We start from the raw sequence: 23023 nt of genomic DNA, 5'->3' as shown, positions 1-23023 counted from the left end.
CACCCCCCTGCCCCTCCTCCCCTCCCTGCACTGAGATGAGTCTCTGTGAGGCAAGGGACCTGCTGTACCTGGTGCAAAGGAGAAGCTCAGTGACCACCTGTTGAATGAATGAGTACATTCACAGCCTTTGCCCAGGTACATATTGAGTCAGTACTTTTCTTATTGATTTATAAGAACCTTTTACATGTTAAGGCTCCTAATTCTGGGCTTGATGATTTGTGGGAACACTTTTCCCTGGTTTATTGTTAGTGTCTTATTCAATTTATGGTGATTTTTGACATGTAAAAGTGTTGGCTTTCAGAGGTTACATGTGTGGTCGACACCAGACCACAGCTAATATTCCCGCTGAGAGTACTGGGGGGTTGCTGTACTTTTCAGGGGGCTTGTCCTAGGAAGTGGGGTGCTCAGTGTTTGGGACAGGAAGTCAATTCTTCTCACAGCCCCCTGAATGGGGCCTCCTTGCCTACCACTCCCTTCTGTCCTTTCCCCACAGGCTGATGGGGCCCAGAGGAGACAGGTCGGTGTTGTCTGAGGCCTCTGTCCAACCCCTCGGCCGTGTGGTGCTGCTGCATGCACATTCAAGGTGGAGGAGACCCCGGCGAGAAGCCCATGAAGGCCGGAGGTGGAGGCCCCAAAGGGTGGGGCACAGAACGAGGCAGGCCTTCATCTTCATGACACTATCAGCCTCACCTGTCTTGCCCTGCCCTTCAACCCAAGTGCCTGGCATGGGGCCTAGCACACAGCAGGGGCTCATCGAGCAGCTGCTAGATGAACAGATGGATGGGTGAGTGGATGGATGGGTGGATGGATGGATAGATGGGTGGGTAGGTGGGTGGATGGACGGGTGGGTGGATGGGTGAGTAGATGGATGGATGTACTAGGTGGCCAATAACCACTGCTGAAGGAAGCCTGGTTTCTATTGAATTCCTATACCCTCTGGAAGACAGGGAGTTTAACTGAAGGAAAATTTTAACTATAGAGGAGAAAAGAACAGATCTAGAGGTCTCAGGGCACAAGCCAAAGTTGTATGTGACTGTAAACTTCATGGCTTTATGCTCCTCTGAACTTCCAAGAAGTCACAGAACTGTCACTCAGAGACTGATATATGCTAAATATGCAAACAGAGGCAAAGACCGGCAGTTTATCATAAGAACCACAAAGCCCAAAGGAGCTGCTTGGGGCCTGAGAGTCTTGTTTCACCCTTCGAGGCTGATGTCTTAGACCAGCAGTCCCCAACCTTTTTGGCACCAGGGACTGGGTTTCGTGGAAGAACAGTTTTTCCATGGAACAATGTGGGTGTAGAGGAGACAGGAGGCGGAGCTCAGGCAGTAATGCAAACAGCGTCCACAGACGGGGAGGCGGGAGGTTGAGGACCCCCTTCTTAGAGGAAAATTTGGGGCTCCCTCAGAGCTGATACCTGGGCTGGCTACATCTTTGGGACTCTTCATGGAGGGTGGCTGAGGCTAAGTGGGTGGGAGGAAGTGGTGGGAAGGAAGAAAGGGGAAGGAAAACTGAGGGTGGGTGGAGCAGATTACACCACTGCCATTTACTCAGGGCATTAACCTCCACCCACTGAGAGAGGACCTGGCCCAGGGCTGGGTGAGCAGGGGGGCTGGGAGTCCCCGGAGCCACCTCAGCCTGAGAACTGACTGTTGTTCCCTGGGCAGACTCCCAGACACTGCCTGCTTCAGCCTTATCTTTTACACTACTAGTAGCAACTATTCCACCTTTATCTCCCTGGTTCCCGTTCATTCTTCTATGCTCAGCTCATGTGTCACCTCCTCCAGGAAGTCCTCCCTGACTGCACAGCCTGGGTAATACGCTCCCATACCTTCTGGGCTTCCCACCATTTCAGCATATGTCAAGCAGCAGTGACATGGTCTCTTTACTGGCCCAGCTCCCCTTCTGGTCTGTGAGCTCCCGCAGGACAGGGTCTGTGTCGGGCCTTGTGTTACATCCCCACAGCTTACTGGAATCAGGCATCCAGGAGGTACTTATTGGGCTGCCCAGTGTCTCCCCAGTGTGGCCAGCTCAGGGGTATGACTCACCCTCTCCCAGCTGCAAGGCGGGGTCCATGAGCTCCATCATGTACTCCACGTCTAGGAGCATCTCCGTGAGGTGGCTGCGGGCTAGCACGTACATGAGCACAGGCAGGAAGTCGTCTGCTCCGTAGGGCTTTCCTGGAAGGAGGAAGGAGGCAGGAAGGGGTGAGTGCGAGGCTCTGTTCGAGGGAGGTTCCCTGCCCAGGGGAAAGGGACGATTGGTTGGCCGGGTAGGGGGTGGTCGCCCACGGAAGAGGAACATCCCTGCTTTCTAACGACTCTCAGGATGGGGACGACCCTGGAATCAGGCTTCTCAGGGTGGCCTGTGACACAGCCTGGGTTTGGGAAGAAGGAACTGAGAAAGGTGCCCTCTGCCAGGGTGGGCAAGACCCAGTCCCTTCCTCTTTCCCACTCTGCCCCCAAACACCACAAGCTGCTTGCCTGACGGGCAAGTTCACATCACACTTATTCACAGGACCACTCAGTAGCACCACCCCGTCTGCCTAACGCTGATGTCTTCTCGAATGCTCCCTTCCCATTTAACATCTCACTCTCCAGCTGCAAAACGGAAAGCCCTCCCTCAGAAATTCCACCATCCAGCCTTCATTTGCTCCCAGGGGTGTCCAACCCGTGGCCCGTGGGCCACATGTGGCTCAGGAGGACTGCGAATGTGGCCCAACAGAAAATCATAAACTTACTTAAAGCGTCATGAGATTTTTTTGTGATTACGTGTTGCAATGTATTTAGTGTGTGGCCCAAGACAACTCTTCTGCCAGTGTGGCCCAGAGACACCAAAAGGTTGGACACCTGTGGAAGCAGCGCCCCTCCCTGAGGGTCTTTTTTCAAGTGCACAGGCCTCTGAAAGGAAGACGGACCCCTTTTGCCTGGGGGGAGGTGTCACAGGGCTCAGAGCCTCTTGGGGAAGAGAAGAGGGTGCAAGGTGGGCCTTCGCCATTTGGCTCTGAAGACTGACCGCATGGCCACACAAAATCAAAGGCTGCACCTGGAGGGCAAGAATTCCTACAGGGACAGAATCCTCCTGCAGTCCCTCGGCTGGACTCCTAGCATGCCAGCACAGGTGTGCCGAGGAATACAAAAGCTCGACTGAGCAGGCTTGCACAGCGAGGAATGGCCACTGGGGTCCCCAACGCCCTTCTCCCCTCCTCTTACGAAAGGGAGGCCCGGGCTCAGGTGAACGTCTCCAGACTCAGCTGGGTCGCCAGGCCTGGGTATGGCCCCAGCAGGGTCATCCCAGGGCTGCCGCCCTTTGTGTTTCGGTGGAGATTAATAATCAGTCCAACTACATGCTATGCAATCTACAGTTCTTTCAAAAAGAGCATTTCTCCTTGGCATGTTTTACGAAAGATGTAGGTAACCATCAGGAAATACATGATAAAGCTGTAAAGTCTAAATAAAAATGTGAACATCAGGACAAATGAGAATGACAAGAGGCACTGTACAGCACAGACAAAATAAAAACGCAAATGAGCAAGAACTCACACAACTGCTCCTTTGGAGCCACGAGTTTGGCTTTGAGTTTCCTGGTGGCCAAAGTGAAAAGGAAAACACAACCAGCTGTAGTCTTCTCATTGTCCCTGGGAAAATACACCCATTTCTTGGGGGAACCAAATTATTTTCCTAACCCTCAGGGCAAAAATAAAAGTTCACACATGGCTTCATTGGGGAGACAGGACTGGTGGGCTCCTACAGCACCCCTAAGGGTAGGCTTCTCCTGGTGATTCATTTCATTGCCTCAAGGCGCAGCTCGAGGCAAGCCCTGCTGGTGGAGGAAAGCAAATCCCGTAGTTAACTGTGCACATTCCCGTCCGTTCCTCATAGCAATGGCATACAGTCGGTGCGGGTTTGCCCATCTTCCTCAAGAAGAGACTGAGGCCCTGAGAGCTTAAGTGCCTCTCCTGCCTTGACCACCTCCTTAGGAAGTCGTGAGAGGAACAGTGAGCCAGGTAGAGCTGGGCCTCTGGTCTCCGGCCCAGGGTCCAACCCCAGTGCTCCCACTCACTAGCTGAGAACCGTGGGAAGTTCCTCTTCTGACGACAGAGGTTTGAGAATAAATGAAGTGGTAGTGGCGGTCAGGGCTTTGCTGAGCGCTCTTGGGGCAAGAGGAAAAATATGTGCTCCTCCTAGAGCTACTTATCAAAATATCCCCTCATGTTTCGAACCAAGTGGCAAAAGTTAATGAACGCTTACAATAAAAAAAACGACTGTAGGCCGAACCCTGGGTTAACGGTCTGCTTGTGTGCCACTGTCGGCCCTCGAGAACTTGCGTGGGCCCAGGCATCGCCAGCTGACCGGAAATGGCTGTTCCCGTCGTACTGCGCAACGACGCAGGGTCACAGAACAGACAATTCCCCGCCTCTACTTAAAATGTTGGTCTTTGTTCATCATGGGGTTTTGTGCACTCGCTTTTACTTTTTAATTCTCACCTGAGGGTATGTTGTCGTTTTAAAATTGATGTTAGAGAGAGAAGAAGGGAGAGACAGAGAGAGAGAGAGACAGAAAAAGAGAGAGATAGACACAGAGAGAGACAGACAGAGAGAAAGAGAGAAATAGGGATGTGAGAAACATTAATTGGTTGCCTCCTATATGTGCCCTGTTTGGGACTCAAGCCCGCGACCTGGGTATGTGCCCTGACCGGGGATCGAACCCACAACTTTTCGGTGTACGGGATGATGTTCCAACCAACTGAGCCACCTGGCCAGGGCTAATTTTCATTTTTAAAAATATTGCATTAAAATATTACTTATCTTAACATTTGACCCAGCAATTCCACTCCTAGTTACACACCCAGGAGAAGTGAGAACCTGTTCACGCAAAGGCTTGTACACGCATGTTCACAGCAACATTATTCATGAAAGAAACAGCAAAAACGTTCCTCAGCTGCTGAGCGAACAGACAGAACGCGGTCTGTCCGTACAGTGGGACCCTACTGGGTAGTGAAGAGGAGCAGACTGCTGATCCACGCCAGGACGCCAGTGAACCCTGAAATGACGCTCAGGGAAAGGAGCAAGTCGCAAAAGACCACAGCTGTACGTACTGCACGATTCCATTGGTAGGAAGTATCCAGAATAAGCAAGTCCAGAGAGACAGAATAGGCTAGTGGCTGCCAGGCACTGGGGGTGGAGGGAACGAGGAGTGACTACTAATGGGTACAGAGTTTCTTTTGGGGGTGATACAAATATTCTGGGATTAAAGTATGTTGGTCATGTAACTGGTCACTAAAATCCACTGCATTGCTTTTTAAAAAAATATATGTGCATATACATATATAACATAACAGAGTATACATATGTAAAATATATATAAACCCACATATGTAAAATTTATCTTGACTGCTGAGTTTTTTGGCAGTCCCTTAAATTTTGTCAAAGCTGGCCCTGCAGGTGGTGCTGAGGGCAGTGTCTGGCAGGTAAGTGCTTGGCAAACGGCAGCCGTGACAAGTGGGCACTGGTGTAGCTCTGTGCACTCAGGGAGGCAAAGGGAGCGAGGCAGAGCGGGTCCCAGCCCTCGGGACCCTCCCAGTGTCAGGCTAGTGGCCGTGCCGGGCACTGATTTTGGGATCACGGACAATCATCCAAGGAGAGTCTTGCGTTCCTTGGCTGCTCCGCTTCATTCAAGCCTGGAATGAGAGCCAGAGACGACTTTCCTCCCCCTCGTTGGCCAGTCTCTCTTATTTTCACAGGGACAGAGCTGACTTTCAGCCGGGACACAGCCGCCCACAAGAAAGACCACATTTCCCAGCTTCCCTTGCAGCCATAGGTCTAAGTTCTGGCTCGTGAGATTCGAGGAGGAAGTGGTGTGTTCAGCTCTTAGGTCATGCCCTTCAAGGGGAGAAGCATGTGGCTAGAGAAACCACTGGGGACGGTGGAATGACAAGAGGGGAGCCTGGGTCTCTGAGGACCTCATAGAAGAGAGGGTTCAAAACCGCCCATACTGGTACATGAGAGTGAAGCAAATTCCGTCTTGCGTAGATCGCTGGTGTGTGTGTGTTAACAGCAGTCTAAACCATATCCTGACTTCTGCGGTAGAAAGTCCTCCCAGTCGGTGGCCGGAGTAGCTAGGCCATGGCACACCTGCTCGCTCACCCATTCATTCATTCATTCATTCACTCACTCACTCACTCACTCACTCAAATCTCCTTACCACCACTCTGTACTTCGGATCTGATTTTTCTGGGTTCCAGTGGGGACCAGAGAGATTCAAGTGAAAAAAAAAGGGTGGGTATGAAAGAGCTTTGAAAAAAGGCAGGAGCTTGATGTTGAATTTCGCAGTCTCTCTGTTCCCACAGCAGGGTCCCGAAGGGTCTGGGTCACACCCCGAGAAGCACTGCCTCAGCGGGCTCTGAGCGGACCCACGTGTCTCCACGTTTCCACTCATCCTTGTTTGGTTTTCCAGAGAAAGTGTGCCTGTGGCCTGCCCTCCTGGCCACACTCAGTTTCTACATCTGCAAAATGGGGCCTGCAAGGCCCTGACGGTCTGGCAGGGTTTCGAGAGAACAAAAGGAGAAAAAGAACATGAGAGCGACTTGGAACCCATGAAGTGCTATGGAAAGGCGGGCTCTTCCCGACACCTGTGCCTGGTTTTCTCATGGGACCCCAGTTGCTCCACCTGTAAAACGGATAGGCGGAAGGGGCTGGTAACACACAACACCGAAAGCAGAGTCGGACCAGCAGTGTGAGTCCCAGCACACTACTTACCAGCTGTGTGACGTCGGGCTAATTGCTTTACCTCTCTGAGCCTGCATTTCTAGCCAAGTGTGAACTGACGTAGATAACATGACATCCCATGGGGTTCTGGAGCGAGTTAATGGGATGCTTTACATGGAGTGCTCCCCCAGAAACACCCACTAAAGAACACCCACTCTTGTCCTGACCAGTGGGGCTCAGAGGGTTGGGCATCGTCCTGCAAAGTGAAAGGTCGCTGTTTCAATTCCCAGTCAACGCACGTGCCTGGGTTGTGGGTTTAGTCCCCAGTCGGGTTGCACACGAGAAGCAGCCGATTGGTGTTTCTCTCTCACATGGATGTTTCTCTCCCTCTCTTTTGTCCACTCTTCCCCTCACTATTAAAAAACAAATAACAAAATAAACAAACCCCCACCCATTCCCCTTCTAGCTCTGTATTCTTTGACCCCGTGTTTCAAGGTTCCCACGCCTCCCCTGCACAGAAATCGGTCGGTCCGTTTTGGAGTCCGCCTCCCTGTAAGCCTTTATAAGCCCGAGACATGACTGAACGGTTCCCAGGGGAAGATTCTTATGTTCCTAAAGTTGTTTTTCATGCTGATAATTTAAGTATTTGAATCCTGGCACACAGGAGATTCTTTTCTTGTTTGACTTACGAGTTAGGGGAAAGGGGAGTCGGGTAGCAGAAGCCTTGGCTCTGCCTTTTGAAATTTACGGAGGACTCACGCGTGGGGGGAGAGCTGACCTGATTTTCACTCTGCCTCCAAGAACATCATCTTCTGGGGGCGTTATATTAATAACTTACCAAGGAATACAATCAGGCACATTAATTTGCCTTCGAGCAGAGCGCTTCTCCACCAGGGGGATTTTGCCCCTGAGGGGCTTTTTGGAGATGTCTGGAGTCCTTCTTGGTTGTCACAGCTAGGCATGGTGCTACCAGCATCGAGGCTGGGGATGCTGCCACCCGCCCTACAGAGCACGGGACAGCCCTCCAAGTACAGCCACCGGTGGTGCTTACTCGACACTTACTTTGCACCTTCCAACTCAGAACGACATTCTGCCTCTGTCACCCCCGACATAACACTTCTCTGTGTTGAACTGTGGGCCAGTCCCTGAACTCCACAGGCCTGGGGTTCTTACTCCTCTGCCCGGGGCCCCTTCCTCCTTTCCCTTACTAACTCCTCGTCCTCTCTCACATCCTCAAGCACAGCGGAATGGTTCCTGCTTCGGCTCCCACACACTTTGACCATGTCAGAGCCTGTCCTTTTCCTTGGCTATGAGCTCCCCGAGGGCAGGGGTGGAAGCTGTGTGAGCTTGGGCAAGTTGCTTAACCCCTCTGAGCATCTGGCCTCATCCCCAGTCCCTACCACAGGGCTTGGGACACAGGACACAGACAGTGGACTGCATTGAGGCCCACGTGGTTCCCACCGGGCCCTACTCTGTCCTACTCTGCCCAGGGTAGGGGCCATGGTCAAAGATACTGGGATCTGCTGTGGGCTTTAGACAGTGGTGTGCTGGGAAAGGCTTAACAATGGTTCTTGGGAGGGAAAAAAGGTCTGATGTGTAGTGTCTGCCAATTTCCATAGCATGAACATGCCTGCAGCAGCCCATTTCAGCTTCTACCAACATGAACCAATGTGGAATGGGGAAGAGACCACACAGTTGGCCCTGATGAGCTGGTACAAGCCAACTTAATTCGTCAGGGGCCTTGGCCCCTACAAGTCCAACCTCACTAGGAGGAAACTGAGGCTCAGGGGTAGGAGAAATTTGCTCCAAGCCCCGCAGCTGGTCAGCAGTGGAGCCGGGACCAGAATCTGGGCCTCTCTGCCCCACGTGGGTGACAGACGCCCACACAGGCTCGCGGCCCTGGGAGCTACTTGCAGATGAACACACGCTGCAGGCAAGGCTGCCACGCACCAGCTCCCAGCTGATATCCCAGGGGTAGTCAGGGCTGTATGCTCCTTCCTGTGAAGCCAGGAACCGAGGCCCAGTCTCAGCCCTGTGCCCAATGGGGCCTCAGGCAGTACCACCGGGATGCTGGGCACGGTCGCAAAAAAAGTTCTCCTGTGATCGGAACGTCTGTCTTTCTTGACTGAGAGATCACATCCATCTCCTTCTGCCTCTGGGAGACCCGCAGAGCTGCGGCCTGCATCTCCTGGGGTTTCTGCTTTAGGTTCTGCCACAGTCACACCTGTTTTCCACCGGCAGGTGTCTGGAGAACCGATCCCATTTTGAAGGGCTGGTTTGGGGCCTTACGGTGTTTCCTCGGCTGGGAGATTTTGGAGAAGGAAAGCTCTGAGGAAAATGAGCTGAAGCATGCCCACCTGGGCCACGCAGACTGGAAAACACAGGATTAAAAGGCCCCCAACTCTGCCACTTAACTAGCTGAGGGATCTGGGGCCACTCGTGCTGAGCCGTTTTCTGGTCTGAAAACTGAGGGTAACAGTAAAACTCACTCCGTCTGTTACACAGGGCTTCAGTGAGTGGCTGGCTTGAAAATAAGGTTTTCTCTTCTAGGAAGCATTATGTAAAAGAAGAGTTGGCATTTTTTTTTCCTGTAAAGGTCCCGATAGTAAATAATTTTCAGTTCCATGGGCCACAAGGTTTCTATCCTAACTATTCAGCTCAGCCGTTGTAACAAACACAGTGATAGATGCTGTGTAAATACGTGGATGTGGCCGTTTCAATAAAGATGTATTTACGCCATCAGGTGGCGGGCCAGAGCAGACCCTGGCTCTAGAGGAAGGGTCTGCTATCGCCACTGCCCCTCAACCTGTTGACTGGACTCTTCCTGATACATCAACCCCGGGGCAGCGCGAGGCTCACGACTGTGATCCCCTTCGGCCCTCCCCTCTTCCGCCATTCCCGCTGAAAACCACTCCTTTCTGCAGAAGTCTGAACCCAAGACCTCACTCCCCACCAACTAGGTTCAATGCTTTCAATGCGCTTCCCAGGCCCAGTCACTGCAGAATGAAAATACAAATATTATACATGAATATTTGTACCCTTAACCCCTACTTCCCAACCCAGGCAGCAAGCTCCTCCAACACTCCCCGGGCTGGTACATGCTCATTTACCCCAGTAGCATGGTTCAGCATGAGGTGATGTATTTTGTGTTTGTTTCCTTGTTTATTAGCTGTCTCGCCACTGGAATGAAAGCCTTATGGGGGCAGGGGCTCCCCGGTGCTTGCTGTTCATATCCAACGCCCCAACAGCGCCCGGGCTGTAGTAGGTGTTGGAGAAATACGTTCGCTAAAGGAATGAACAGCATCTATCGTACTGCTCAGGTGCCGCTGGCTGGATGCTGTGTTCCCGCTTCAACTGTGACCATCCTGGAAGCAGGGACTGGGTTTTTCCGTCAACATCTATATTGTCAACACATGTCTGTTTAACCGTTGGATAAATGAATCTGTTTGATAGAAACAGGATGGCAGGAAGCAGAGAGCATCTGGAACAGGGGGCTTTAAAGTTACTTCGGCAGTGGAAGCCTTCTGTTAAAAGGTATTTTTTAATACAGAAGTTGGCTTCTTGGGCTGATTCATTGAGGCAGGAAACCGCCCCTCTTCCCACCGAGCCCCTGAAGCCGCCGGTCTGGCTGTTTGCACTTGGAGCCGGCGTGGCTTCAGTCTCAGTTCTGCTGTGAGCTGTGTCGCATCCCTGAGGAAATCACTCCCCCTCTCTGGGTTCCTCTTTGAAGAGCTCAGCTGCAAGCCAGCCTGCCAGCCAGCCAGCCAGCCACGCTTCTGTGGGCTCAGAGACCTGAAGCCAAAAGTCCCAGCCTGCCTGGGAAGACATGAAGTCACCCATGACGTGGGCCAGCCGCTTCTGAAATCATCTCTGTCCCCAGGACACCCCAGACAGGCACGAGAATGCAGTGGTTCAGCACAGGACCTGGACCCGAGTCCTAGGTCTACCACTCACCTGCCCGGGTGTGCCCCAGAGCAGGCTGCTTAAGCTCGCTGAGCCTCAGTTTCCTCGGCCAGCAAAAGGGGATACCAAGTGTCCACACTTGGTGGGTGGTTGTGAGGAGGGTTCAGTAAGGCAGATGGAAAGTCATGAGCCTGATGCCTGCTGGGTTATTGGCAGGTGAGAAATGTTAGACGTGGATACTGTGCAAGACAAGAGGGCGATGGGTCTTATAATCCCCAGAATGTGACATCTCAGAGGGCCTGTTGTGGGGTGTAAGAGCAAGCTTGTGCTTCACTGCCTCAGCTGGGATCCCTGAGTGATTCTATGGAGCAGAGCCCCCGACCCCGACACCCCAACCCTCTTCCGTTCGACCAGACTTAGTGACTGAGAAATAAACTTCTATCTAGTTAGAGATTGCAGGGTTTATGTGCTATACCTGCGAACATTGCCTTAACTACTTCCCTCTCTAGCTACCTAGCTACATCTATTTCAAAAGGGCCAGAAAGAAATCCACCAAAATAGTTATTTTTTCACAATAAACATTAGTGACTTTTGTCATCAGAAATCAGTTTATATTTTTAAACATGGAGTTAAAAAAACTCAACAGCCTGACCTCCCTCTGTCCTCTGCACCCCCAGTCCATGTCACAGGCCCGTCATTTTATGGTCTTGGGGTCTCTAGCGAGTTTCCTTCTCCCATCCAACCCCCAGCCTCCGCCCCACCCCGAACAGCCGCAGATGCTGAGCTCCCTGTGTGGTCTCCGCCAGGGAGGCGGAGGGCCAGGGGCCTGAGGGACTTTGGGGCTCTAGGACCACCCCTTTTGCCCCCACCTTCAACCACCTGGTTGTGGGGTACCCCGTCCCCCGGGGCCAGGGGCTGGGCCCCATTCCCTGAAGCACAGGGTGTTGACGCGGACTACTGAGGGGACGGAAGAAGGCAGCCTGTTCTCTTTCACTGCCCCTGGGATGCTGCCTGCTCTTCATCTACGCCAGAAGGAGGTTCTGTATACTCTCGTAGAAAGACTCCCGCAGTTGCAAACACTACACTCCTCCGACCTCCCTCTCCTCCCATCTCAGGGGGGAGTTCTTGGGCTGGACTCTGCTTCTCCCCAATGGCAGGCCAGCCATCTGGTCTTAGACACTGAAGAGGTGGGAATAACTTGCCTGTCAGCGTAACGGGACACACGATTCTAGAAGCCCTAGCTGGCCTCACCAAGCCTCACGCCATGCACGAGAAACCCGGGCTGCTCCTGGCTGCAGGGTGGAGGGCCAGGTTTATCCAAAGCCATCATGACCCCGAACTCCCCACTCAGCCTGCCTTAGGCCCGCACACTTGCTACTCCCAGGGAGGATGCCCTTGGGCACGCATCGGGAAGCCCTGGGGTCTATTCCTGGGCTGGCTGCTCGGTGCAGTGATAAAAGCATACGGCTTTGCAGTGAGAAAATTCTAGGTTTGAGTCCTGGCCCATCCGTATCATGAACATAAACAGCAACCACCTTTCTGGAAAAGATGGCCTGGCCAGCTACCTCAGTCCTCCTGTCTCCAAGTTTAGCCCTTTGCCCTATGTTCCAACAGGTCTCACCAGCCGCCAGGCCCTATATTTATCTTTGTGGCAAGTGGGCCGGGTGGACCATGGGTTACTATGGCCGGCATGGTGCAAGAGGAGGGCTTCTTCCCTGTGATGAAGGGGCTGGGGCAGGGCGGGTGGGGGTGGGGGTGCGAGGGAAGGGCTGGTTTCTGCTCTGAGTGGGTCCGTGGTGGAGGCAGACAGGACCCAGGCTAGAGTTCTGCCCCCCATGGGGTCACTGGCAGCTCCCGCCGGGCTGCTGGCCTGTGGACCACCCTGTGAGTGGCAAGCCACTGGAGGCATCTGGTTCCTACCAAGGAGGGAGGTGAGAAGTGAATGCTCAGGGTACAGGGCCTGGTCCTAAGAAGAATGAATGTCAAAGTCGGGAGAACTGAAGAGTCGGTCGGGATCTTGCTGGAAATGCATAACCTGTCTCTCATCGTGAGGAAACGTCTGACAAACAAAATGAGGAACTTCCATTTAAAAGAAAAAATGGTGGCGGCTGGGGAGAGAAACCTGTCATCCGTAAAAACACCCATGTCCTAAAAGACAAAGAAAGGCTGTGGCGATGTCCACACTAAAGGAGGGGACAACTAACCCTGACACATGACCCTGAACCCGAGCTGGAGGAGGAGATGCCAACAGGGGCCTTATTAGATCAAGCGACTGCCTGGGAGACGGATGGCGGTGCAGATAAACATGCTGTACCAGCGTAGTTTACCCAGCGGACGATGTGCTTATGTAGGAGAACATCCCTACTCTTAGAAAAGTATTTCGGGGTAAGGAGCCAAGGTACAGGCCACTTACTCTCACGTGATTCAGGAAAAAATTAAGTGTACACAGAGATAACACAAATGATAAGGCAAATGGGAAAAGGAGGAACAACCCACAAAGGACCCGTGGATGTTTCCATGTTAACGTGCTATTTCTATTCTCAAAGTTTTTGACTCTGAAATTATTTCCAAAACAAAAGCTTTTAAAAAGCCAAAAACTTCTGCAGCACAACTGGTTATTTGACACAAAATCCCATATGGAACCCCATGTGTAAAACAGAGACAAGCAGGATTACTCGGGTGGGGCCTGGGTGGGCCCCGCCTGCCTGTGTCCCTTTGCTGGCCCCTGGGGTGCCTCCTGGAACCTAGTTTGGAAACCCTTGAGTGGTTCGGCCTCCATGTTCTCGGGAATGTGGCGAGGAGGCAGCCATCCCTGCATCCTCACGTCCATTGGACACACACACACACACACACACTCACACACACTGTCGCATGTGATGCTCAGCACGGAGAGAGGCGTGCCCAGCCCCATTGTATAAGTGAGCAGGTCGAGGTTCTGAGAGGTCAGGACCTCCCTGGGGCCCACGCCAGGCAGGTGTTTTCTGTATGCTCTCCCACCCCCTGCACCAAAGCTGGGGTTCAACCCCGGGCCTGTGAATGAACCCCCCAAGCCTCTGCTCTTCTCAGCAGAACCTGCTTCCTCCCAGGCGAAGAAGCTGAGGCCCCACTCAGGGCAGAGGTAAGGCTGGGAGCCCGGGACTCGCGGGGCACAGTGTCACCGAGGGCAGGGAACATACTCTGTCTGTTCCCTGATGAGAAACCTGTCTGTTCCTGGTGGGGAATCTTTACCTGGAGCCATGGCCCTGGCTCCGAGATGCGCCCCCCTCCACCCACCCCCCGCCCCGGGCCTGGCTTCTGAACCAGCAGCGACGCTCCAGCCTCCCTCTACCCAGGACGGGGAGGCTCTGAGAGCCCTGCTCGCTGGGTTCCTTCAGCTGCTGTGCTAGGCAGACCCCCTCAGGCAACTGCCTTTCTTTTGTCCCTTCTCTCAAAACCAGCCATTCCTCCCCTATTCTCTGCTGTCTGGTTTTTACTAAGCACATTCGCTGTCAGTTTTGAAGTTGCTGTCAAGAGACCCTGTGTTGGACAGGGTTCCAGGATGCCCAAGCTTTCTGAGTAACCTGGGACTCGCTGAGAATGGACTTGCCCTTTTCCAGCCCAAAGCTGCCTCCCTGATAACACCTCAAAGCCTATGGAGCCCTTGGCCCTGACCTAACCGTCAGCCCCAGCGTGGCCCAGGGGCAAATGATTCCCCAAACTAGAAGTTCAGATTGGGAAGGTCTCAGAAAACTCCTCCGAAGGAACACTTCTAGGGTGACAGGACCGTCCCCCCAGCCACAAACTAACAATGTCTTCTGTGGGCCTGTAGCCAAACTGGCCTGCCCTCCTCCCAGGGACTCGGAGGGAGCCCTCTCCGAGCACAGCCCCCCGCGAGCTGCTGTGCGTTGGAGTCGACGTTTCGCATCTGTTGTTTCAAACATCCGCAGTGAACACGCGTGGCTTCTGAGCGTTAGGAGTCTTAGTTTCCTCTCTTTGTGAAGGAAACAGCTCCCTCGGGTGAGGAAACTGGGCCTTAAGGGGTTAAGGAACTCACTCCAGGGTGCACAGGTCAGAAGCGCCAGATCAGGAACCAGGCCTAAGGCTGTGAGGCTGAGAGGTGGCAGATCCTGCTGCTGTCCCCTACCTTCACAGTCCTGTGCAGCTACCCAGGGTGCCTCTGCCCAAGGCCATGCAGCTGAAGGGGCGACCAGGGGGAGATCTGGGCAGTGTCCTGTTCACTGAAGTGTGTGGTGGCTCAGCAAAGCTTGTCTGTCTGCCCGCAGGCATGCTGTCTGTCTGTCTGTCTCAATGATTCCCCTCCCTACATTTGTACCCCGCCCCCCCCAAGCCTCCTGACTTTGCAGCTCTTCCCATCGAGAAGGGAAGTCTAGTTCCTTGCCCCTTCAGGCTGGGCTGGTCCGTGACGAAACCAGTCAGTGCCATATTTCAGAGTAGCATCGTGCCAGTTCAGGCCTGGGCCCCCGAGAAGCCTCACAGGCTTTGTGTGTTCTCCAGGACCACCACCCACTGACACAGACACAAGCCTGGGCTCACCTGCAGGTGAGTGAGGGCTGCGTGGCCCAGTCACTCCCACTCCAGACCAGTCAACCGCCCACCAACCACCGAACATGTGAGCAAGGCCAGCCTAGACCAGCCAGCCTCCAAACAAACCCCTGTGACCACAGACCCATGGGCCAGCCCAGCCATGTGCAGGGCCCCCACCAGGCCAGCATCACCGCTCAGCTGACTGTGAGCACTAAGAAGTGCTGACTTAGGTGGCTGTTATGGGGTGAACTGTGTCCCCCTAAAATTCCTGTGTTGAAGTCTTAACCCTCAGTACCTTGGTAGGTGACCTCACTTGGAAACAGGGTCGTTGCAGATATAATTAGTTAAGATGAGGCTGTACTGGAATGGGGGGCCCTAATCCAATATGACTGATAACCTTTATAAAAAAGGGACCTTTGGACACACATGCACACAAGGGGAATGTCATGTGGCAGTGGAGTTAAGGTGTCACGAGCCTGGGAACACCAGCAGCGTGAAGTGAGGCCCAGAGCACCTCCTTTCCCAGAGCCTTCGGAGGGGGCGTGACCCTGCTGACACCTGGAGCCCAGACTTCCCTCCTCCGGAACTGTGAGAAAATACATTTCTGTTGTGCAAGCTCCCAGTTTGCGGCATTTCGTCCCAGCAGCCCTAGGAAGCCAACGCTGCTCTCGTAATTCACACAGAGGCACGGTGTTGGCTGGTTCCCCTGCCTGCCTCCAGCCAACCGCGGCCCTCCTCCTGGTACCCCGGTGCCCAGGAGCTGTGTCTCCACCATGCCCAGTTCTGCCCCAGTAGCCCTCTGAGTCTGTAAAGTCTTTTCTAGTGCCTTCCAAAGGCTCTGGGGGCCTCGGCAGGGGAGGAGTCACAGGCCCACACAATCTCGAAGCCCGGAGATACCCTCAGCCCAGTCCCTTCCGGCTGCCCGCCTACCTGGGTTGCTGAGAGCCATGGAGTCGTAGATGAGCTTACAGGTCTTGAGCAGAATGGAGATCTTCTTCTCGGGTGAGTAGGCCTTGTGCATGCTGGCGAACTTCTGCAGGATCTTCTCCATGACGGGCACCTCCGGCACGCTGGTGGTCACGCCCAGGTCGGTGGTGGTGGTGGCCAGGATCACCAGCTGGTTCTCCTTGAGCTGCTGCAGCGAGCCGTCCTTGCTGTGGATCTCATGGAGGCGCAAGTTGATGGCTTCTTTCAGGGGCTTCAGAACACACTTGTACAAGGAGGACTCCACAATCGCTTCTGCAGGTGGCCAACAGAAGTAGGGTGAGGACACCAGGGGCAGGGATCCTGCCGCCAGACCACTGCCTGACCACATGGCTACCCCATCTCCTGACCCCTGGGAACACACGCCGGCAGTCCCAGCAGTTACAGCCCTAGGCTTTGCCACGTGAGACAGTGTAGCACACTCAACAGAAAGCCACACCCAGAAGACACTGGCACAGGAGCCCGAGGATGGACACACTGTATCCTAGCACTCTTCACCGGGCCTGGCGCAGATTAAGCTCTCACAGGGCTGCCTACTATTCCCACGGGAGCTGTGCAGCTGCCCACGGAGGTCCTGAGCACCCAGTAAGTGTTGGCTGGAATTACTCCGGACGCCTCTCTTCCAGTGCCCGAACCCACTTGACTCTAGTCTCAAGAATACAGCACATCTGGACACTGGCTTCTCACTCCTTCCGAGGCCACCACCTTGAGCCGAGCTACCACCATCTCTTGCCTAAGTTGTGTTAGTGGCCTCTTGCTCTGGCCCCTCACATTCCATTGTCAACACAGGAACCAGTGCGACCCCGTTATGGCATGTCTGACTACAACACTCCTGTGCTCAGAACCCTCCAGTGGCTCCCACCTCGTGGACACAGAAGCCGAAGTCTTCCCTGTGCCCTTCAAGGCCCCTCGGCGATCTGCCCCTGTGATCTCTCACTCGGCACCTCGCTCGCTCCCTTATGCTCTTGCCGCGCCAGCCACACGGGTCTCTCTGCTGCTCTACCACCTGCCACGCCTGCTCCAGCCCCAGGGCCTTTGCACCAGCTCCTCCTCTTGCCTGGGGAATTCACTTCACAGCTATCCACATGGCTTATTCCTCACTGCCCAAATGTCATCTTAACCAAGAGGCACCCTGATCCTCTAGCACAGTGGGAGTCAGCCGGCGCTGATCTCACAGCAGCCCTGCTACACACGTGCCATTATCCCCAGTCTGCCGATGGGCCGCCTGGGCTCTGACGGTGTGGGCCACACAGCCAGCTGGGGGCCGAACAGAGATTTGAACCTGTATCTCTATCTACTGGACACCAGGGCAATGCTCAGGCGCCTTGGGTGACAGCCGAGAAATATTCTTGGGAAGTCTTTTCGGCCCTACCCTATCCCCAGAGGAAGGGTCTCAGCTATTGTCTCCTCATCTGCAACAGGAGAGGCCCGGCTCCCCCTCCCCCAGGTCCCTTTATCCCTCCACATCTGCAGAGACCGACTCTGGCCCTCAGCAGCCACACACCAGAACCTCTTTTGCCTCTAATTGCTCCTTGTGACTTGCCTCCCTGATAAAACCAGGAGCATTCTGAGGGTTGGGCCCTGCTCGGCCTCTTATGTGGGTTGAGGTTCTTCCACCTCCCCACTGGGCACACGGGTAGAAGCGCGAGGCAGAATGGCAGAGTGGTCAGTTCCTTAGTTAAGGGGGGGGGGGAAACATGGATGATCTCAGACAATCCCTCCCTCCCGCCCGCTCCCAGCCCCCTACCAGGACTGACCCAGCTCCTCCTGGGAGTGCAGGGCAGGGTCCACCAGCGCCTTGAGCTCGGTGCTCTGCAGCAGGTAGCTCTTGAGCTGGGTCATCATGGTGCGGATCTCCTGCAGCATCTCGGTGCTGCAGGCCTGGCGCGCCATCATCTCCAGGCTGTACACCTTGTAGTCCTGCACCAGGTTGCCGAAGTACGAGGCTTTGTCCTGGGCCAACTCCACCACCTTCTTGTACAGCTTGCGGTCGTTGGAGAGAAAGGCGTGGAAGACACTGGTGAAGCTTACGAGGCTCAGGCGGTGCCGCGCCTTGCCCAGGATCATGGAGGGCTTCTTCTTCACACCGGGGCTGTTGAACTGCTCCAGCTCCTCCTCCGTGCTGCTGGTCGAGTAGGAGTCTTGGTCTATGGCCGAGGCGGGTACTCCCACGCTGTCCGAAAGGGAGGCCAGGGAGCCTTTGAACTCTGGAGTGCTCTGGGGTTGGGCGCTGCTGGCCTGGGTGCGTGGGCTCTGAGTCCTGGCTTGGGAGGCAGGGCTTTGGCCTTCTCGGGGTGGGCTAGGGGAGGGTTTCTCAGGGGCTCCCTCCTGTATGGAGAGCTCAGCGCTTTCCAAGGGACTTGGGAGGATGGAGGCCAGCTGCCGGGAGACCCGTTTCTTCCTAGGAGGTGGGACTGGGGGTTGCCGGATCTTCTTTGCCAACTCTGGCATGCTGCCCAAATCGCTGGCTTTGGGCACTGCTTCCTGGCCTGGTTCCGTGGTCCTCGGAGTCCTGTCCTCAGGACTGTCTGAGGTCCCCTGGGAAGGCAGGCTGACTGGGGATGTCCTGGAAAGACCCGCGTGGTCCCACTGTGCCATTGTGCCCCTGTCCGCCTTCCCCTCACCCTGGTCCTCCAGGGGGCCCTTCTCGGACACTCGGCGTCTGGGAGGAGCGGCAGGGACGCCCTTCTTCGCTGGCCTTGGAGGGGCGGGGGCCTGCTGCAGGGGGCTGAGGGCTATCCCCGGCTTCACCTTCTCCTCCCTGAGAGGGCCCAGGCCTGTGGCAGGGCATGGGAACCTCTCACAGGCTGTCATGGAGAGCTGGCTTGGATGGTCTAGGGGGCCAAGGGCATGGGGTGCCAGGTGGGAGGCAGATGCTGGAGATGCAGGGGGAGGGGCCTCTGGAGGTTGGGGAGAAGCCACTGGGGGAGAACTGGGCAAAGGACAGGCCAGAGCTGGGACAGGGGGTGGAGGAGGTCGGGTGGGACTGTGGGGATGGAGGAAGGACGATGGGGGAGGGGGTGCTGGGCGGCGAGGGGCCCACCTAGAGATGGGTGAGGTAGAGTCAGAGGTGGGAAGCAACGAGCCAGAGGGGCAGCTTCTAAGGGACAGCAGGCCAGCAGGCAAGGCGCCGCCACAGTCCTCTATGAAGATCGGATTCACGAACCACAGGCGGTCACTTCCTATGGAAAGTTCAATTTCACATGAGCAGTTTTCGTCATGGGGAGCAGACCTGCGGCTGGAGGCTGGGGGCGCCCTGGGGGCTGAGTCTCTCGGGGGTTCCACCAGGCTCCCGCCGGCTCTCCGGGGGTTCAACGAGGAGTCCCAGAAGCCTGTGGAAACAAGAGAGGAAGAGGCAGTTGGTCCTGGAGCTAGGCCTCCCTGCTCGTCTGGGGGTGGAAAGGTGGGTGGGGTGGGAACCGGGCCTTGAGAGGGCTGGGAGGCCAGCACAGCCCCCACTTCACTGCTCTCCGGTGTTGTTTTGCCCTCTTGGACTGTTTTAAACCTCTCCCACCACTTCCTGCCTCAAGAGGGGAAGCCCCGCGAGATCCTCCCCTGCAGTGCGGGTAGGTGGGGGGGGAGGTGGCAGTGGTGACAGGCCAGCTTCAGTCCCGCCCCTTGGTGTGTGAGGGCCTACCACGGAGGGCACCGAGGACACAGGGTGCAGGCCATAGGTGGGTGGAGGGGATGGAAAGCCCAGAGTTCCTACAGCTGACCAACTTGGGCGCGGGGGGGGGGGGGGGGGGGCGGGGGGGGTGTTCTGGGGCAGGTCACTTGATCTTTCTTGGCCCCTGCCTAGCCATCTCTAGAACAGGGGTCCCAACAGGGAGATGCTGTGGCCCGTTCTGGCCACCCCAATCTCTATGTAGGAAGAGCACAGTGGCTACTGAGCTCAGACCTGGCCATCTGAGTGGGGAACACCTGCCCACAGCGAATGGCTGACTCTGGTCAATTCTGATGTTAAAATAGGAAGCTGCTCATCACCCCAGTGTGTGCGTGGGGAGGGGGGTAGTGTCAGAAACGGGCTCCTGCCCTGCTGAGCTAAGTAAGCTCCAACACATGGCTTTCTTCTGACCTAGCCCTCAAGACAGCCCATGGCTGGGACCACCAAAGCACATCTGTCTCTAGCCAGGTGTTGGTGGTCAGTGCACAGCTTGTTCTGTGTCAGGGGCAAGGGACATCCCAGCTGCAAGGGCACTGGGGGTCAGCTGGCTCAGCAGTTCTTGGCTCCTGGGTAGCAAGCCCTGTAGGGAATCTGACAGAGGCTCAGGACCCTCCCAAGGGGCACCGGGCACAATGCTTGCGGAACCACTTTAGTTGGGTTGCAGCTACGCTGAGCTCACGCAGGCAGCTCCTCCTGGAGCAGGGGGTCCGGGTGTCATTCAACTTATTAACTTTAGAGATTCACAGTGCAGATGCCCTTGTTCTTGGGGGCCGGGCCTCTGGACTCTCACCCAGAGCGCCTCACCTCGGGCAGCGACTCACACGAAGAAAACTAGCGAAAATAACATGCAGGGCTGTAACAGGAGCACACACTGAATCCTGGCTGGGCAGGCCACCGGCTGGGCACAGATCATCTCCCTGATCCGGGACCCCAGGCCTTCGGCGTCAGTCCTGGTATCGTCTCTGTGTTACAGATGACGTGAGAGACCCAGAGAGTGAAGAACTTGGCCACGGTCAGCGCAGCGGGTTGGCGAGTGAAGGAGCTGGGGTTTGGGGCAGACCAGACTAGTTCTAAGGGTCTGTGAGCTCAGCTGCTGTGCCAGGCGGCCTTCCTTCGTAGGAACTTGCCACACTTCCTATCTCGGCTGCTAGGCCAGCGAGAGTGAGTGCAGGGTGGCGTGCACCCCAGAACTGGGGATGTGGTAAGGGCACAACAGGCCCTTGACACTGAGAGAAAGCAGACATCACAAGACGGCTGAGAGCCGTGGGTGCGCACCTGCCCTAAGGGGTGGGCACTGTCATGGACGCGGATGTTCACCCCCTTGCCGGCCAGGTGGCTGCAAACCCAATCAAGGTGAACAGGGCATAACCGGGACAAGGTGCTGCTGAGAAACTGACAAGAGAGCCTGTGCATCCTCCCTGAGGTGGGGCTGTTCCGGGGAGGACCACGGGGCTCATGGTTCAGCCCTGTCCTTGGCAGAGACCTGGTGTCTGGCTAACTGTCTCCACAATAACAAGGATGACAAAATTCTGTGTGACTCCAATTTGCAAAGCTCTGTGCACATCCCAGCCACTACCTGGGTCTTGCACTTAACTTTCACGGCAGCTACTGACCCATCCACACCAAACCCACTATCCCATGTGCTTTGCATTGAGACCACAGCTCTTCTGGCCTCGGAGAATGAGCGATGGAAGCCCCATGCCTGTCTGCACAGCCCCACTGCTGCCTCTTTGGAAGGTCTAGTCATGCAGCCAATCTGACTGCGGGTGAACTGGACAGGGCCCCTGATGCTTACCTCCAAGTTCCCATAAGCCCTCCCTTTGGGTGAAGGTGGATGTCATGGGGAGGGGGGAAGGATAAACAGAAGTGCCCACCCAAGCCTGGGCACTCCCATTATTGTTCACCAAGATCATGGCCATCGGCTGCCCTCCCCCCACCCATTCTCTCCCTGTGGCACCATGTCGGGCACATAGTAGGCCCTTGATTGCTGTTTGTTCAGAATCACTGCCAACCCTTTAGCCTGGCACTCGAGGCCTCTGGGAGCTGAATCTGTAAATCTTTTCCAGCGTCACCTGCTGAGTCTTCACCCCGTTCTCTGCCGCTTCCTTCTTCCTGAACACGCACGCCCGGGGCTGCCCCCTTCAGTCTTGGCTACTGCCGTTCACTCTGCTTGGAATGCTTTTCCCACCCTCTCCACCTAGTAAGCTCTTACCCACCCTTCAAGCCTCGGGTCAAGTGCTCCCTGTTTGGTGGGGTCTTCCTGACACATCCAGGTCCCCTGCCCCCCACTCTCTGTGCAGTAATTCTCTGGTTTTGTCTGACTCCCCTCTACCCCTCCCAGACTGAGCTTCCAGAGGCAGCTGCAATGCTTCATCACCCGGCGTGTTTCCCGAACCTGAGACAGTGCTGGGCATGGAGCAGGAGCTCAGTCCTTCGGCTTGCATACATGCCTGACTTGGCCAGAGTGGGGAGGCGGGGCTCTGATGGATATGGCGCGGGCAAGGTTGGTTTTGATGGCGAGGTGGGGACAACCTGAACTGTGGGAGGATGTCTACAGGCACGAGAATGAAGCGGTGAGACATTGAGAGGAAGGAGGCAAAAAGGAGGGCCGCGGAACTCCCTAAGAGGACAGCCTGTCTCAGGATAGCAAGGGGGGTCCGTGATGCACAGATCGAAATAAAACACAACAACACGTTTCCTACAGCTCCGAGTTGGGTTCTGGTAGGCGTGGTGCAGGCCCTAGGGTTCAGGGCAATGGGCCCAGGGCCCGGGTGCTGGCACCCTGGTGGGCAGCCAATGCCTCTCAAAGGGGTGGGGGAAGCTGAGACCTGAGGGGCTGCCCTTTAGGGTCTGGGGGCCTGTTAGGAAACCACAGTGGCCGTGCAGGGTTTTATGCTAAAAAAGCAGACATAAAAGGGAAGTAGGTCACTTTCTCTGCAGAGGAGAAGTGGAACGCTGTCATGCAACCCTGGTGGTTGCCAAAGTGGTGGACGTCTATGCCTGAAGGCACACGCCAGACCTTGGCTCAGCGGCCTGGCTTCCCCTCGGGGCCCCTGCCATCACTGCCTCTGAGCTGCCCTTAGCCTCCTGGGCCGGATATGGAGATGCCTCTTGCCAGGTCCTCACTCCTACAGTCCTCAGAGGGCCTGGCCAGGCCAGGTGCTGGGCTGCAGGCCCTGGGGGTCACTCTCAGGGAGCCCAGGCTAGTGGCAGGACAGAGAGGGCATGAGGAAATGCAACAA

The 23023-nt window shown here is 55.4% G+C and overlaps 1 protein-coding gene across 1 annotated transcript in view; it reads right to left on the bottom strand.

Annotated features, from left to right (window-relative positions):
• RIN3 (Ras and Rab interactor 3) overlaps window positions 1-23023 on the bottom strand; it is a 102029-nt gene that overhangs the window by 8248 nt on the left and 70758 nt on the right. Inside the window, exons 6-8 of the mRNA XM_053928361.1 lie at window positions 17875-19449; window positions 16064-16372; window positions 2049-2180 (exon numbers count right to left, since the gene is read on the bottom strand). Coding sequence (XP_053784336.1) covers window positions 2049-2180; window positions 16064-16372; window positions 17875-19449 — 2016 coding nt within the window. The remainder of the gene's footprint in view (window positions 1-2048; window positions 2181-16063; window positions 16373-17874; window positions 19450-23023) is intronic.

The sequence above is a fragment of the Desmodus rotundus genome, chromosome 7, assembly GCF_022682495.2.
Source record: "Desmodus rotundus isolate HL8 chromosome 7, HLdesRot8A.1, whole genome shotgun sequence".
Classification (NCBI taxonomy): domain Eukaryota; kingdom Metazoa; phylum Chordata; class Mammalia; order Chiroptera; family Phyllostomidae; genus Desmodus; species Desmodus rotundus.
The sequence above is the reverse complement of the archived record's forward strand: the minus strand, read 5'-3'. Positions and strand labels throughout refer to the sequence as shown.